We start from the raw sequence: 15,057 nt of genomic DNA, 5'->3' as shown, positions 1-15,057 counted from the left end.
TATACAGACATGTTCTGTGTGAGAAAATTTTTTTTTTTTTATTATACTTTAGGTTTTAGGGTACATGTGCACAATGTGCAGGTTTGTTACATAGGTATCCATGTGCCATGTTGTTTTGCCGCACCCATTCACTCGTCATTTAGCATTAGGTATATCTCCTAATGCTGTCCCTCCACCCTCCCCCCCGCCTTTTTTTTTTTTGAGACGGAGTCTCGCTCTGTCACCCAGGCTGGAGTGCAGTGGCGCGATCTCGGCTCACTACAAGCTCCGCCTCCCGGGTTCACGCCATTATCCTGCCTCAGCCTCTCCGAGTAGCTGGGACTACAGGCGACCGCCACCAGGCCCGGCTAATTTTTTGTATTTTTAGTAGAGACGGGGTTTCACCGTGGTCTCGATCTCCTGACCTCGTGATCCGCCCACCTCGGCCTCCCAAAGTGCTGGGATTACAAGCGTGAGCCACCGCGCCCGGCCTACAAGTAAATGATTTTATGGCTAAAAATCACTCAGTTTTACTGGCTGCTTCTCAAAAGGCCAATAATGCTGATGAGGCTCTTCAGAGAGTGAGAAGTACTTTTTTTTTTCTTTAATCACCTCTTCATAGCCTCCTCCCAATAAGCACTTCTAATTATATATAAGTAACATGTTAATTTTTTCTTTACATATAGCATACTAGCTCTTTTAAAAATCTCATCTTTCCTGTTTGAGGATCTCAGATAGAAAAAAGTTAGAAACTGTTATTAAGGCTATTAAGCTTGAATGTCCTTGCTCTAATCTTTGCAAAGATAAAACCCACAATGCTCATTAAGCTGCTTGGATAAGCTGTTGTTTTACTTCTTACTGGAGGAGCTTAACAAAGAAAAACAAAGCTAGCATGAGTTCTATCTACAAAAAATGATGTCCTAATTTGAGTTCAGTTCTAACATACTCTAATAATTCAATTAGTTCTGGGACTGTCGCAGAATGTCCCAGTCTTATGACAGTTCTCTTATTTTCTTCCTGTATTTTCCCTTTATTACTATGGTTTGGAACCCACATTTCAGTCGTATCCCTAGAGTCTAAGATAATTAAAATAGCACACGTGGAGTTATATTTATTTGAGGGGGTAGGAGACAGCTGTGACTCTTTCAAGGCTGGGACTGGAGACAGTAAGCAATAGGCAGAGGTGTTTTGTTTTATTATATATATACATATATTTTTTGAGACAAGGTCTTGCTCTGTGGCCCAGGCTGGAATGCAGTGTTACAAACACAGCTCACTGCAGCCTCAACTTTCTGGGCTCAAGTGATCCTCCCAACTCAGCCTCCTGAGTAGCTGGGACTACAAGTGTGTGTCGCCACGCCTGGCTAATTTTTTTTTTTTTTTTTGAGACGGAGTCTCGCTCTGTCACCCAGGCTGGAGTGCAGTGGCGCGATCTCAGCTCACTGCAAGCTCCGCCTCCCAGGTTCACGCCATTCTCCTGCCTCAGCCTCTCCGAGTAGCTGGGACTACAGGCGCCTGCCACCACGCCCAGCTAATTTTTTGTATTTTTAGTAGAGACGGGGTTTCACGGTGGTCTCGATCTCCTGACCTCGTGATCCGCCCGTCTCGGCCTCCCAAAGTGCTGGGATTACAAGCGTGAGCCACCGCGCCCGGCTGGCTAATATTTTTATAGAGACAGGGCCTTGCTATGTTGCCAGGTTGGTTGTGAACTCTTGGGCTCTAGCTATCCTCTTGCCTCGGCCTCCCAAAGTGCTGGGATTACAGGTGTGAGCCACCACACCAGCCGTGTTTTGTTTTTAACTGGAGAAAGAAGCAATGCTATTAACAATTAACAACACACTGCCAAACTTTCAAGCAGAAATGACCATTGGTTCCTCTGCGCTGCTCTCTTCTTTGCTCAGCAGGCTTATACTACGTGGGAGGAGGCAGTGCAGTGTGGGAGTTTGCCCAGGAGAAACAGTAATTTGCTGCTGGAGCAGGGTGTCCTAGAGGAGACCAGGAATTTGTTACAAGAACATGGTGGAGAAATTGATCTTGAAAAGAAGAGGCGGCTGGGCACGGTGGCTCACACTTGTAATGCCAGCACTTTGGGAGGCCGAGGCGGATGGATCACTTGAGGTTAGCAGTTCAAGACCAGCCTGACTAACATGGTAAAACCCCGTTTCTACCCAAAATACAAAAATTAGGATGGGCATGGTGGCTCACGCCTGTAATCCCAGAACTTTCGGAGGCCGAGGTGGGTGGATCACCTGAGGTCAGGGGTTTGAGACCAGCCTGGCCAACATCATGAAACCCCGTCTCCACTAAAAATACAAAAAATTAGCTGGGCATGGTGGCGGGTGCTTGTAATCCTAGCTACTCAGGAGGCTGAGGCAGGAGATCGCTTGAACCCAGGAGGCAGAGGTTGCAGTAAGCCAAGATTGCACCATTGCACTCCAGCCTGGGCAATAAGAGCAAAACTCCGTCTCGAAAAAAAAAAAAAAATTAGCCAGTGTGATGGTGCATGCCTGTAGTCCCAGCTACTTGGGAAGCTGAGACAGTGAATTGCGTGAACCCAGGAGGCGGAGGTTACAGGGAGCTGAGATCATGCCCCTGCATTCCAGCCTGAGCCATGTAGCGACACTCCATCTTAAAAAAAAAAAAGAAAAGAAAAAAGAAAGAAAAGAAGAGAAGAGGTACTTCTTTTAACCTAGAAGAGTAAGAATGGGTTCAGACAGAGATAAGAGAGGTATAAATTGGAAGGTAAGAAATGAGAAAGGTTTATGCCTTATGGTGATTCCCAAGTTTTCTTGGTTCTCAGAGCCCTTAGTGTTTCAGAATTTCTTTATGGCGTTCCCTGGACCAATAGACAAATCTAACAGTTCCATTTATCAGGTACAGTTCAAACAACCTAATAAGTAGTTATGTCTGGATAATTCAGCAGCTGTTTGAAAAATAAATTGAGCACTATAGATAGAGTGGCTCTAGTTTTGATTTTTTTTTTTTTTTTTTTTTTTTAGACGGAGTCTCACTCTGTTGCCCAGGCTGGAGTGCAGTGGTGCGATCTCAGCTCACTGCAACCTCTGCCTCCAGGGTTCAAGCAATTCTCCTGTCTCAGCCTCCCAAGATTACCACAGGGGATTACTACAGGCGTGTGCCACCACGCCTGCCCGGCTAGGTTTGATTTTTCTTAACCGCACATATAATTCACCCAACGACTACAATTCAGTGGTTTCTGGTATATTCAGAACTGTGCAATTATCACCTCTAAAAGAAACCCTGGGCTCATTAGCAGTCACGATTCCTTCCCTGTCATTTCCCCATCCCTAGGCTACCACGAATCTACTTTCTGTCTCTATACTACATTCGACAAGAGTCTTGCTCTGTCGCCCAGCCTGAAGTGCAGTGGCTCAATCTCAGCTCACTGCAGCCTCCGCCTCCCGGGTTCAAGCAATTCTCCTGCCTCAGCCTCTTGAGTAGCTAGAATTACAGGTGCACACCACCACTCCCGGCTAATTTTTGCATTTTTTTTTAGTAGAGACGGGGTTTCACCATGTTGGCTAGGCTGGTCTCGAATCCCTGACCATGTGATCTGCCCGCCTTGGCCTCCCAAAGTGCTGGGATTACAGGCGTGAGCCACCACGCCAGACCACTACATTCCTTTCTATCATAGCTGATTAATATTCCATTGTATGGATATACCACATTTTGTTTATCCATTCATTAGTTGATGGACATTTGGTTTGTTTCCACTTTTTGGCTATTTTGAATAATGCTGCTGTGAACATTCACGTATAAGTTTTTGTGTTTTTTTTTTTTTTTTTTTTTGAGACAGAGTCTCGCTCTGTCGCCCAGGCTGAAGTGCAATGGTGTGGGCTCACTGCAACCTCTGCCTCCTGGGTTCGAGCGGTTCTCCTGCCTCAGCCTCCTAAATAGCTGGGATTACAGGCCCGTGCCACCACACCTGGCTAATTTTTGTATTTGTAGTACAGACGCAATTTCACCACGTTGGTCAGGCTGGTCTCGAACTCCTGACCTCATGATCCACCGCCTCGGCCTCCCAAAATGCTGGGATTACAGACATGAGCCACAGCACCCGGCCGTGTGAATATGTTTTGATTTTTCTTGGGTATATAAATACATGATTGGAATTGCTGGGTCCTATGGTAACTGTTGAAACTTTTACGGAACTGCCAGACTATTTTCAAATTGGCTGTATTACTTTTCCATCCTATCTGCAGTACATGGGGGTTTAAATTTCTCCACATTCTCACCAACACTTGTTATTATTTATCTTTTTGATTATAGCCATCCTAGTGTATATGAAGTGACATCTCCCTGTGGTTTTAATTTGCATTTCCCTGATGGCTAATAATGTGAATCTTTTCACGTGCTCACTGGCCATTTGCGTAACTTTGCAGAAATGTCTATTCAGATCCTTTGTCCATTCTCTTTTTTTGACAGGGTCTTGCTCTGTTGCTCAGGCTGGTGTGCAGTGGTGTGATCATAGCTCTGGTTTTATAGTTTTAGTTCTTACATTTAGGTCTTTTTTTTGAGACGGAGTCTCGCTGTCACCCAGGCTGGAGTGCAGTGGCGCGATCTCGGCTCACTGCAGGCTCCACCCCCCGGGGTTCACGCCATTCTCCTGCCTCAGCCTCCCGAGGAGCTGGGACTACAGGCGCCCGCCACCTCACCTGGCTAATTATTTGTATTTTTAGTAGAGACGGGGTTTCACCGTGTTAACCAGGATGGTCTCGATCTCCTGACCTCGTGATCAGCCCGCCTCAGCCTCCCAAAGTGCTGGGATTACAGGCGTGAGCCACCGCGCCTGGCCACATTTAGGTCTTTAACTCATTTTGAGTTAATTTTTGTTTTTTGAGATAGGGTCTCCCTCTGTTGCCCAGGCTGGAATGTAGTGGTGCAATCACAGCTCACTGTAGCCTCAACCTCCTGGGCTCAAGTGATCCTCCTGCCTCAGCCTCCTAGGACTGCTAGAATACACCACCACACCAGGCTAATTTTTAAATTTTTTTGTAGAGACAAGGTCTCACCATATTGCCCAGGCTGGTCTTGAACTTCTGGGCTCAAGTGATCCTCCTGCCTCAGCCTCCCAAGGTATTGGGATTACAGGCATAAGCCACCATGCCCAGCCTATCCCGGCTTTAAATACTACCTATCTGCTGATAACTGCGGAATACAGATGGGTAGCTCAGACCTCTTTCCAGACTTGATTATTCAACTGCGTTCTGGACATTCCCTCTGAATGCCTGATATCTCATACCCAATACGTGAAAAACGGAATTCCTGATCTTCCTTTCAAAACATGCTCTTCCTCAGCCTTCCTCATCTCTGTTAATGGCATTTCCATCGTCCAGTTGCTTATGCCTACCTTGGAGTCATTCCCGACTCCTTCATTTCTCCCACAAGCCACATCCCATCTGCTGGGAAATCCTATCGGCTTTACCTTCAGAGTATATGTAGGATTCTGTAGCCTCTTTTCATCTCAGTTGCTACCTACCTCTGGCACCTGTGGCCTGGATTACTACAGTTAGCTTCCTTAGTGACCTTCCTGTTCTACTCTTGCTTCCTTAAATCCATTCTCAAACCAGCAAACAAATAAATTCTTAAACCCTGCAATGGTTTCCCTGCTCACTCTGCTCCAGCCACAATGGCCTTCTTACAGTTCTCTGAACACACTGGGCACACTTCCGCCTTGGGGGCCTCTGCTGTAGTTTTTTCCTGTGCTTGGTCCACTCTTTTCCCAGTTCTTCCCATGGCCCACCTCCTTACTTCTTTCAAGTCTTTACAGAAATGTCACTGTCTCAAAGAGCCTTATTTTGACCAACATATTTGAAACTGCAAATTACCTGACATATTCTCAATCTCTCTTACCCTGACCCACTTCTTTTTCCCAGTGCTGATCCCTACACGATGTACTTAGTTGTGCTCATTACCTTTCTGTTATTGCTAATCCTTTGTTTTCTCCCTACAAGAATATGGAATCTATGAGTGAGGAATTTTTGTTTACTGATGCATCCCAAAAGTTACAACAATGTAGCATATGTAGTCACTCAAAAATTTGAGAATACAGGCTGGCTGTGGTGGCTCATACCTGTAATCAGAACACTTTGTGAGGCTGAGGCAGGAGGATCACTTGAGCCCAGGAGTTCAAGACCAGCCTGGGCAACACAGTGAGGTTCTGTCTTCATAAAAAATTTAAAAATGGCCGAGCACAGTGGCTCACGCCTGTAATCTCAGCACTTTGGGAGGCTGAGACGGGCGGATCACGAGCTCAAGAGATTGAGACCATCCTGGCCAACATGGTGAAACCCCATCTCTACTAAAAATACAAAAATTAGCTGGGCGTGGTGGCGCATGCCTGTAGTCCCAGCTACTCAGGAGGCTGGGGCAGGAGAATTGCTTGAATCCAGGAGGCGGAGGTTGCAGTGAGTGGAGGTCGTACCACTGCACTCCAGCCTGGCAACAGAGCAAGACTCAGTCTCAAAAAAAAAAAAAAAAAAATTTTAAAACTTAGCTGGGCATAGTGGTACATTCCTGTAGTCCCAGCTACTCAGGAGGCTGGGACAGGAGGATGGCTTGAGCCTGGAAGGTTGAGGCTGCAATGAGCCAGGCCTGTACCACTGTAATTCCAGTCCAGGCAACATAGTGAGATCCTATCTCTAAAAAAAGGAGAAAGAAAAAAAAATTGAGACAACAGAGAATTTTAACAAGGTGATTCCTATGCTTAAGTGTGCATACAATCTGGCTAAAAGGTAGCATATATGTAAAAAATATAAATATCAATACAAGGGGGCTGGGCGTGGTGGCTCACACCTGTAATCTCAGCACTCTGGGAGGCCGAGGTGGGCAGATCACCTGAGGTCAGAAGTTCGAGACCAACCTGGCCAAATGGCAAAGCCCTGTCTCTACTAAAAATACAAAAAAATTTAGCTGGCACGGTGGTGCGCACCTGTAATCCCAGCTACTCAGGAGGCTGAGGCAGGAGAATTGTTTGAACCCAGGAGGTGGAGGTTGCAGTGAGCTGAGATTGTGCCACTGCACTCCAGCCTGGGTCACATGGCCAGACTCTGTCTCAAAAAAAAAAAAAAAAAAAGGGGAGCCGGCGGGGGCGAGCAGGCTGGGCGCAGTGGCTCACGCCTGTAATCCCAGTACTTTGGGAGGCCACGGCGGGTAGATCACCTGAGGTCAGGAGTTCAAGATCAGCCTGGCCAACATGGTGAAACCCCGTCTCTACTAAAAACACAAAAATCAGCCGAGCGTGGTGGTGGGCGCCTGTAGTCCCAGCTACTCAGGAGGCTGAGGCAGGAGAATCGCTTGAACCTGGGAGGCAGAGGTTGCAGTGAGCTGAGATCATGCCATTGCACTCCAGCCTGGGCAACAAGAGCAAAACTCCATCTCAAAACAAAACAAAACAATACAAGATAATTAGCACATGCTGATAAGACTCTAATGATATAATGAATATGTACACAAAATTTTGAACACAATTATAGGGAGTTCAAACATTCCCTGAAGCCAACTATGGGTCCTGGGTTGAGAATCTTTGGTTTCAAATACAGTTTTATTACCCAGGGCTTGGTGAGAATGGGATTTAAACTAGTTCTTTTTTTTTTCTTTTGAGACGGAGTTTCGCTCTTGTTGCCCAGGCTGGAGTGCAATGGTGTTATCTCGGCTCACTGCAACCTCCGCCTCCCAGGTTCAAGCGATTCTTCTGCCTCAGCTTCCCTAGTAGCTGGGATTACAGGCATGCGCCACCACGCCTGGCTAATTTTGTATTTTTAGTAGAGACGGGGTTTCTCCAGGTTGGTCAGGCTGGTCTCGAACTCCTGGCATCAGATGATCCGCCCGCCTCAGCCTCCCAAAGTGCTGGGATTACAGGCATGAGCCACCACACCTAGCCTAAACTAGTTCTTAAAGAATACGCTATGAAGGAGAAAGAGGGGCAGTCGGGGGAAGGTCATCTCAAGCAAGGGACATAGCTAAGGATGACAACAGGTTGGGCATGGTGCCTCATGCCTTGAATTTTGGGAGGCAGAGGTGGGTGGATCGCTTGAGCCCAGGAGTTTGGGACCTGCCTGGCCAACATGGTGAAACCGCGTCTCTACTAAAAATACGAAAATTAGCCATGCATGGTGGCGGGCGCCTGTAGTCCCAGCTACTTGGGAGGCTGAGGCAGGAGAGTCGCTTGAACCCAGCAGGTGGAGGTTGCGGTGAGCTGAGATCATGCCACTGCACTCCAGCCTGAGCGACAGAGTGAGACTCTGTCTCAAAAAAAAAAAAAAAAAAAAAAAAACCCGGTTTGGGCCGGGTGTGGTGGCTCACACCTGTAATCCCAGCACTTCCGGAGGCCAAGGCGGGTGGATCACTTGAGGTCAGGAGTTCGAGACCAGCCTGGCCAACATGGTTAAAACCCATCTCTACTAAAAAATACAAAAATTAGCCAGGCGTGGTGGGAGGTGCCTTAATTCCAGCTATTTGGGAGGCAGAGACAGGAGAATCGTTTGAATCCGGGAGGCAGAGGTTGCAGTGAGTCGAGATTGAGTCATTGCACTCAAGCCTGGGGGACAAGAGCGAGACTTCTCTCAAAAAAAAGGAAAGAAGAAAAAAGAAATGCCAGGTTTGAGGCCAGGCGCGGTGGCTTACGCCTGTAATCCCAGCACTTTGGGAAGCTGAGGCGGGTGGATCATCTGAGGTCAGGAGTTCGAGACCAGCCTGGCCAACGTGGTGAAACCCTGTCTCTACTAAAAATACAAAAATTAGCTGGGTGTGGTGGCATGTGCCTGCAATCCCAGCTATTCGGGAGGCTGGGGCAGGAGAATCGCTTGAACCTGGGAGGCGGAGAGCTGAGACTGTGCCATTGCACTCCAGCCTGGGCAACAGAGTGAGACTCCATCTCAAAAAAACAAAAAAAAATTAAAAAAAAATTCCCGGTTTGAAATTGAAAATCAGAAATAAAATTAGGTCAGGCCCATTTATTTATTTATTTCCTGAGATGGAGTCTCGCTCTGTCACTCAGGCTGGAGTGCAGTGGTGCGATCTCGGCTCATTGCAACCTCCACCTCCCGGGTTCAAGCAATTCTCTTGCCTCAGCCTCCCGAGCAGCTGGGATTACAGGCATGTGTCACCATGCCTGGCTAATTTTTGTATTTTTAGTAGAGACGGGATTTCACCACGTTGGCCAGGTGGTCTCAAACTCCTGACCTCGTGATCTGCCCACCTCGGCCTCCCAAAGTGCTGGGATTACAGGTATGAGCCAACACACCCGGCCATTCAGGCCTAGTTATTTAGATTTGGGTGTTACTTATTGAATCTTTGAATATGGGGGAAAAAAGTTATGAGAGAAAAAGAATAAAAATAGAGATTATTCAAAGGCTATGCATGGGGCTGGGCACTGTGGCTCATGCCTGTAATCCCAGCACTTTGGGAGGACAAGGTGGGCGGATCAACAGGTCAAGAGATCAAGACCGTCCTGGCCAACATGGTGAAACCCCATCTCTACTAAAAATACAAAAATTAGCTGGGCATGGTGGTGCACACCTGTAGTCCCAGCTACTCGGGAGGCTGAAGTTGCAGGGAGCCAAGATCGCACCACTGCACTCCAGCCTGGGGACAGTGAGACTCCGTCTAAAAACAAAACAAAACAAAACCAAAGGCTATGCATGAGACAAAGTGAATAGTTTATTACTGTGATTATAACAAAATGTTGAATTTATATACGGTAAAATCTTGATAGAATGCTTGAATTATATAGGTATTATGGGAAATACAATGTTGTGGTTAATTGAAGAATACAAAATTTTGTTTTAACTTTTGCTTGCTGGGTTTTTTTTTCCCCAAAAAAATCATTATACTTTTTTTCCTCTTGATAATTAGGAAACACATAAATTATTTTTAGATGATTCAAGATGTCACTATCCTTCAAGCTGATTATTGTAAAACACGTGTTTTCCATGTAAAATAACACAGTTATGGAGTTTGGGATATAGCTATGGTAACCACAGAACATACCCTGGTGTTTTAAGATTAGGGAAAGTCGGATAACATCAAAACAATTCTAGGAAAAAATTTTAAGTATTTTTCAGGCTATATTAATTAAGTAGTACTTCAGTGCTTTTTTTTCTTTTTTTTTTCCAACACTACGAAGGCTAAAGATATTATTATCAAATGTATTACTACATCATTGGCACAGTTTCTATCGGTATCTACTTGCTTTTTAACACAGAAGACGTTTATGATTTACACTCCTCCTACTTTAGAAATTCACTCCATTCACTTCTTTTGTGCCCCTCCAGATATAATCTGAACTTCCAGGAATAGTTCTTTCTTGGTGTTACAAATGTTGGCTTCCCCCCTCCCTGGAATTCTACTAGAATGTTTCTGTCACTTTAGAAACTTTCTTATTCTAGTGCAACATGCCAAGAAACCCAGGTATAAAATAGTGATTGTTTAATCTTACTTTGACACGTGTGCCCGTCCTTATAAATCTAGACCCTGTACATTACATGCATACAACTATCCCTATGGCTCTCCTAGTAAATAATCTCACAGACCCCACCTGAGGCTTCTGAAAAAAAAAAAACCAATTACCTTAAATTTTATTACGAGCTCTTCGTAAACTACTGAGCAAGAGAAGTGAATCATGCATAGATTCAGTCCCCGGTTCCCAAAGCGCTTCCCCGCCCCGTGTCTCTGAACAGCTGGAGAGGGCAAACCTCCGCTAAGAAGCGGAGGCCGCCAGTGCTCATCACACGCAGGAATTAGGATATCTGGCTTGAGAACACCTATGCTGTACCACATTCTTCTCTCCCCCTACTCCGCCTGAAATAAAACATAGTGAAGCGTAAATCTTGAGTCCCTTGGTACCTTCTCAGAAACGGCGGCGAGGAGGCTTCAAAGGGGCTTCCTGACCCGGGATCCAGACGGTCGCGCGGGTACTCAGCACTCTGGGCGGGACAGTCCCCGTCCCAAAGGGAGGGCCCAGGAGGGGTGGAGCCGTCCCCGCCCGAACACGGGGGCATTCGCGCTCCCCGTAGGGTACCCCGCGTGCTGGCCCCGAAGCGGTGGCAGTCGGGGTGGCGCTCTTCCTCCGCTCTTTGGGGTCTCGGCGCCCCTCAGGGCAGGGCGGGAGACCGCTGAGGGGGCACCCTCAAGTTCAGCTCAGGCTCATTACACCAGCCGCGCCGCGGTTCCCCTTGACCGGCTTTCCGTCGGCCCTGGCGGCTGCGGAACGGTCAGCTAGACCCCACCAGCTGGAGCCGGCATCACCTGGGAAGCAGCCAGGCCTCCCGGAGGCCACGCCCGGGGGAGGAGCCTGCGGACGCCCAGCCGGGTGGAGCACGCCAGGTGAGCACGCCTGCGCAGTCGGGCCGTAAACAAGCCCGCCCCTTCCCTTTGGCCCGCCCTCGCAGGGCTGGCCCGCGGGTGGGAGGGGCGAGAAGGAAGAGGCAGGGGGTGGGGGAAGAGGGAGCACCAGGAACAGCGCCTGCGCGGTGGGCGTGATCCGGGCACTTAGGGCAGGATGAACGCTGCTTTCCAAGATGGCGACGGAGGGAGGAGGGAAGGAGATGAACGAGATTAAGACCCAATTCACCACCCGGGAAGGTCTGTACAAGCTGCTGCCGCACTCGGAGTACAGCCGGCCCAACCGGGTGCCCTTCAACTCGCAGGGATCCAACCCTGTCCGCGTCTCCTTCGTAAACCTCAACGACCAGTCTGGCAACGGCGACCGCCTCTGCTTCAATGTGGGCCGGGAGCTGTACTTCTATATCTACAAGGGGGTCCGCAAGGTACCGACCCGGGCGTCACCGGAGCCAGCCAGCGGCGTAGGCAGAGGCCGGGAGCAGGGCGGTGACAGTGGGGCCAGGGTGACCGAGAGGGGTGGCCGTCGCTCTTACTTTTGAGTGGGCCGGTAACTCCACTGGGGTACTCCTGAGGAGAGGGGATTCAGGAGTAAGGAGGGTGGTGGCGGTGGCGTTTCGAAGGGGTGGGGGCAGTGGAAAGGGACCGTGGGGCGCGGGGGTTCTGGCTGGGAGGCTCCCGGGGGAGCCGGCTGCGTCCCCTCCTGCCTGGTCCATCAGACTCTGACATGGCCAGGGAACGGGCCTGCGAGTCCCCAGAAGAGGTGAGGTGGCCGTCTTGTCTGCTTCGATTGCCTCGCTTCCCTGGAGGGTTGGAAGTCTCGCCCTGGGTTAGAGAACAGGGACGCAAGACAGCTTAACAAGATCTCTGTAAGGCGGAACCGGGGCCGGGAAGCGGAGGATTGAGACTAGGTCAGAAAGAACCTGCTCGGCACGCAGGGCTACTCCACCTGCTGCCGCACTGACACTTGCTAGGAGCCTCTCCTGGTGTTAACATTTCTATTTCCAAAAACATCCGCGGGAGGACGGCTGTCACTGTCTCCGCCGTGGGGACCTTCTGAAAGATTGTTAAGGAGAGTCATCTTGTCCCTTGTAGTATGCGAAGGGCTGAGTACTACAGTTGAAATGATGTTTCCAGTGAACTAAGCTGGTTCAGAGGGGTTGTGTGAGAGTGCCCAGATTAATCTTGTCCAACAAGTCAGACTGTGTCCCAAACAGGGAGGGATATGCCTTAAAAACTACTTTAAAGGGACCATCCTTCTTGGCAGGCGAGTTACCAGTAATTCTGTGAAGCATGTAAGCATCCTTTAAAAGTATCTCTTAGAAGCAGCCATTTATTAGAGCTTTCCTTTCATTGGCTATGTAACTATGTTTTCACTGAGAATTGCTTATTTTTGAGATTGTAGTCTTTGACTTGATGTCATGGAAGAGTGAGGAAATTAATGCATCCCACAGCACCTCCAAATAGGACAAGGTGGTAAAAGATTAATTCGTAAATTCATGTTAGCATGAAAATAAATTGTTCATATTGAAGAGTGAACATTCTTCAGGATTTAACATAGCCAGATCTAGTACAGGATTTTCGCTTGTTACAAGAGCTAGGGAAATGACAGTGGTATCTAAATGTAGCAAAGTTGTTTCTTTCATTCAGGGTGAATCTTTTTTATTAGTCTTTATGATAATAAGTGTACCACTGTATTTAGGGTATGCTGTTGGAAGTTATTAAGGGTAAATCGCTTGACCTTTTTTTTTTCCTCGTTTGGAATTGCAAAAGCTCGAAGTAGTCTTCAGTCTAGAGGCTGAAGTTTTACTCCTACTCCCAACTTTGTCACTGACTTGTTGGGTGACCTTGGATAAGTTATTTAACTTCTATTTGCACCTCTTTAAAAAGGGAATGTTACAGTGTACGTTGTAATTAATAATATAATAATCGTAATGAACTTTAAGGCCCTGAAACACTCAGTAGATGTAAAATATAGTTAAATACTGTCAAATACGAAGCTGCCGTCTTGACATTGATAATCAGAGTGAAAGGACCAATTTTGTCTCAGGAAATTTAAAATTTTAAGTTATAAAAATTTATATTTATATAAATACGATGTGCTTAAAAACTAAATTCACTAACTAGCAATTATTAATGCAGGAATTACTTTAAAAAATTTTTTTTCTTTGAAAGGTTATGACTTCCGAAGCATCCTAATGGCAGACCTTACCTGGATCTGGTAGCCCTGTTTTACATCATAAAGACAGGTTTCTTGCCTGGAAGTATCATTACAGTAGTGTTCTCTTTTAGTGGGACGCTATTCCCTGAAGGGTAAAAGGAGGCAAGGTTTTTAAAACCACACCAAAAAATTATTTTAAACAAGATAAATGTGAAATAGGTAAATTGCCCTTACCTGCATAATTTGAGTGTTTTAACGTTTTTTGGGTAAAATTTCATTTTCATGTGGTAGTATCTTGTAGATACATTTGCATTGTGTTGCAGATGTTTCTACTCTCTTTTAATTGTAACTTAAACTTTTTTTATGAATGAGTTTGCATTTGTTTATTGTTATTTCTGAGTATAAGTGACTTTTTATGACTATTTTCTGATTTAAAATATAGGAAATACATTTTCCTTAATTGGAAAACCAAAATTTACTTTTTAGAGTTAGTAGTTATAAACCTATTTTTGACAGGTGGCTATTAAACATGTTTTTATTTTTGTTTTTAGAGACAGGATCTCATTCTGTTGCCTAGGCTGGAATGCGGTGGCATGCTCATCGTTCACTACAGCCTCAAACTCCTGGGCTCAAATGATCTTCCCACTTCAGCCTTCCTAGTGGCTGGAACTACAGGTGTGCACCACCATGCCTGGCTAATTAAAAAAAAAAAATGTCTTTTAGAGATGGAGGTCTTGCCGTGTTGCCCAGGCTGGTCTTGAACTCCTGGCCTCAAGCGATCCTCCCACCTGAGCCTGCTAAAGTGCTGAGATTATGGATGTGACCCACCACGCCCAGCGCACAGTTGGCTGTTTTGGCTGTTGTTTTTTGTTTTTTTTTTTTGGTCCTTTGAGGCGTGTAAAATTTTACATAATTATTTGGATTATTCAGAAGATCGAATTTAGATGAGTAAATTCAACTTAAGTCTGTGTGTAAAATGAGTAGAAAATAGGTCTTTTAAAGAACTTAACTCATGAATTACGTGCTACCATTCCTGAGAGGAAACATGGGGTCCTGGGGAAATGGAGTAGGTGAGGAAGTAGTCTAACATTCATGCTGAGGAGTGCAATCTTGATCCTTTTAAAAGGTTTACAGGTCAGTGTCTGGAGCTAAAAGGAACTTTAGAGTTTGTTATTTCACCCTCCTCAGAGAGAACCAAGGCCAGAGAGGGGATGCAAACCTGTTAGAATTTTTTCTCTTAGTAAGGAAAATGAGGCACAGCTGAGTCTAAACTATCTTAGAAGAGACTGATGCAGCTTTTTGATCACAGGGATATCATATACTCCAAGCACCTCAGAATCTACCCCGGCATTTTGCCATATATTATTTTATTAAATTCTTGAGGTAGATTAAAACATCTTTTCAGAATTGAGGAAGTTTAGAATGGGGTTTCTTGTGTGAGGAGATGTAGTTTGCAAATTTATTTGACTAAAGACGCTATTAACATTGATTTAATACTGACACTAATCATTTCACCAGATTTGAGTGACTACTGTGATAGTAATAATACTAGGCAAGGT

At 46.3% G+C, this 15,057-nt stretch overlaps 2 protein-coding genes across 15 annotated transcripts in view; one reads left to right on the top strand and one right to left on the bottom strand.

Annotated features, from left to right (window-relative positions):
- The window catches only part of HSP90AA1 (heat shock protein 90 alpha family class A member 1), a 60,887-nt gene extending 49,875 nt beyond the window's left edge, over positions 1 to 11,012 (bottom strand). The window contains exon 1 of the mRNA XM_032180518.2: positions 10,843 to 11,012. Coding sequence (XP_032036409.1) covers positions 10,843 to 10,997 — 155 coding nt within the window. The 5' untranslated portion in view covers positions 10,998 to 11,012. The remainder of the gene's footprint in view (positions 1 to 10,842) is intronic.
- Positions 11,013 to 11,194: 182 nt separating this feature from the next.
- The window catches only part of WDR20 (WD repeat domain 20), an 85,376-nt gene continuing 81,513 nt past the window's right edge, over positions 11,195 to 15,057 (top strand). For 10 of the 14 annotated variants that reach the window (XM_032180527.2, XM_032180521.2, XM_032180523.2 and 7 more), the window contains exon 1: positions 11,490 to 11,765. In XM_032180527.2, coding sequence (XP_032036418.1) covers positions 11,517 to 11,765 — 249 coding nt within the window. In that variant the 5' untranslated portion in view covers positions 11,490 to 11,516. Of the gene's footprint in view, positions 11,323 to 11,489; positions 11,766 to 11,787; positions 11,802 to 15,057 lie in introns of those variants that run through there. The other 4 variants (XM_058429441.1, XM_058429442.1, XM_058429440.1 and 1 more) reach the window with 2 other exon arrangements.

The sequence above is a fragment of the Hylobates moloch genome, unplaced genomic scaffold, assembly GCF_009828535.3.
Source record: "Hylobates moloch isolate HMO894 unplaced genomic scaffold, HMol_V3 SCAFFOLD_16, whole genome shotgun sequence".
NCBI lineage: Eukaryota > Metazoa > Chordata > Mammalia > Primates > Hylobatidae > Hylobates > Hylobates moloch.
The sequence above is the reverse complement of the archived record's forward strand: the minus strand, read 5'-3'. Positions and strand labels throughout refer to the sequence as shown.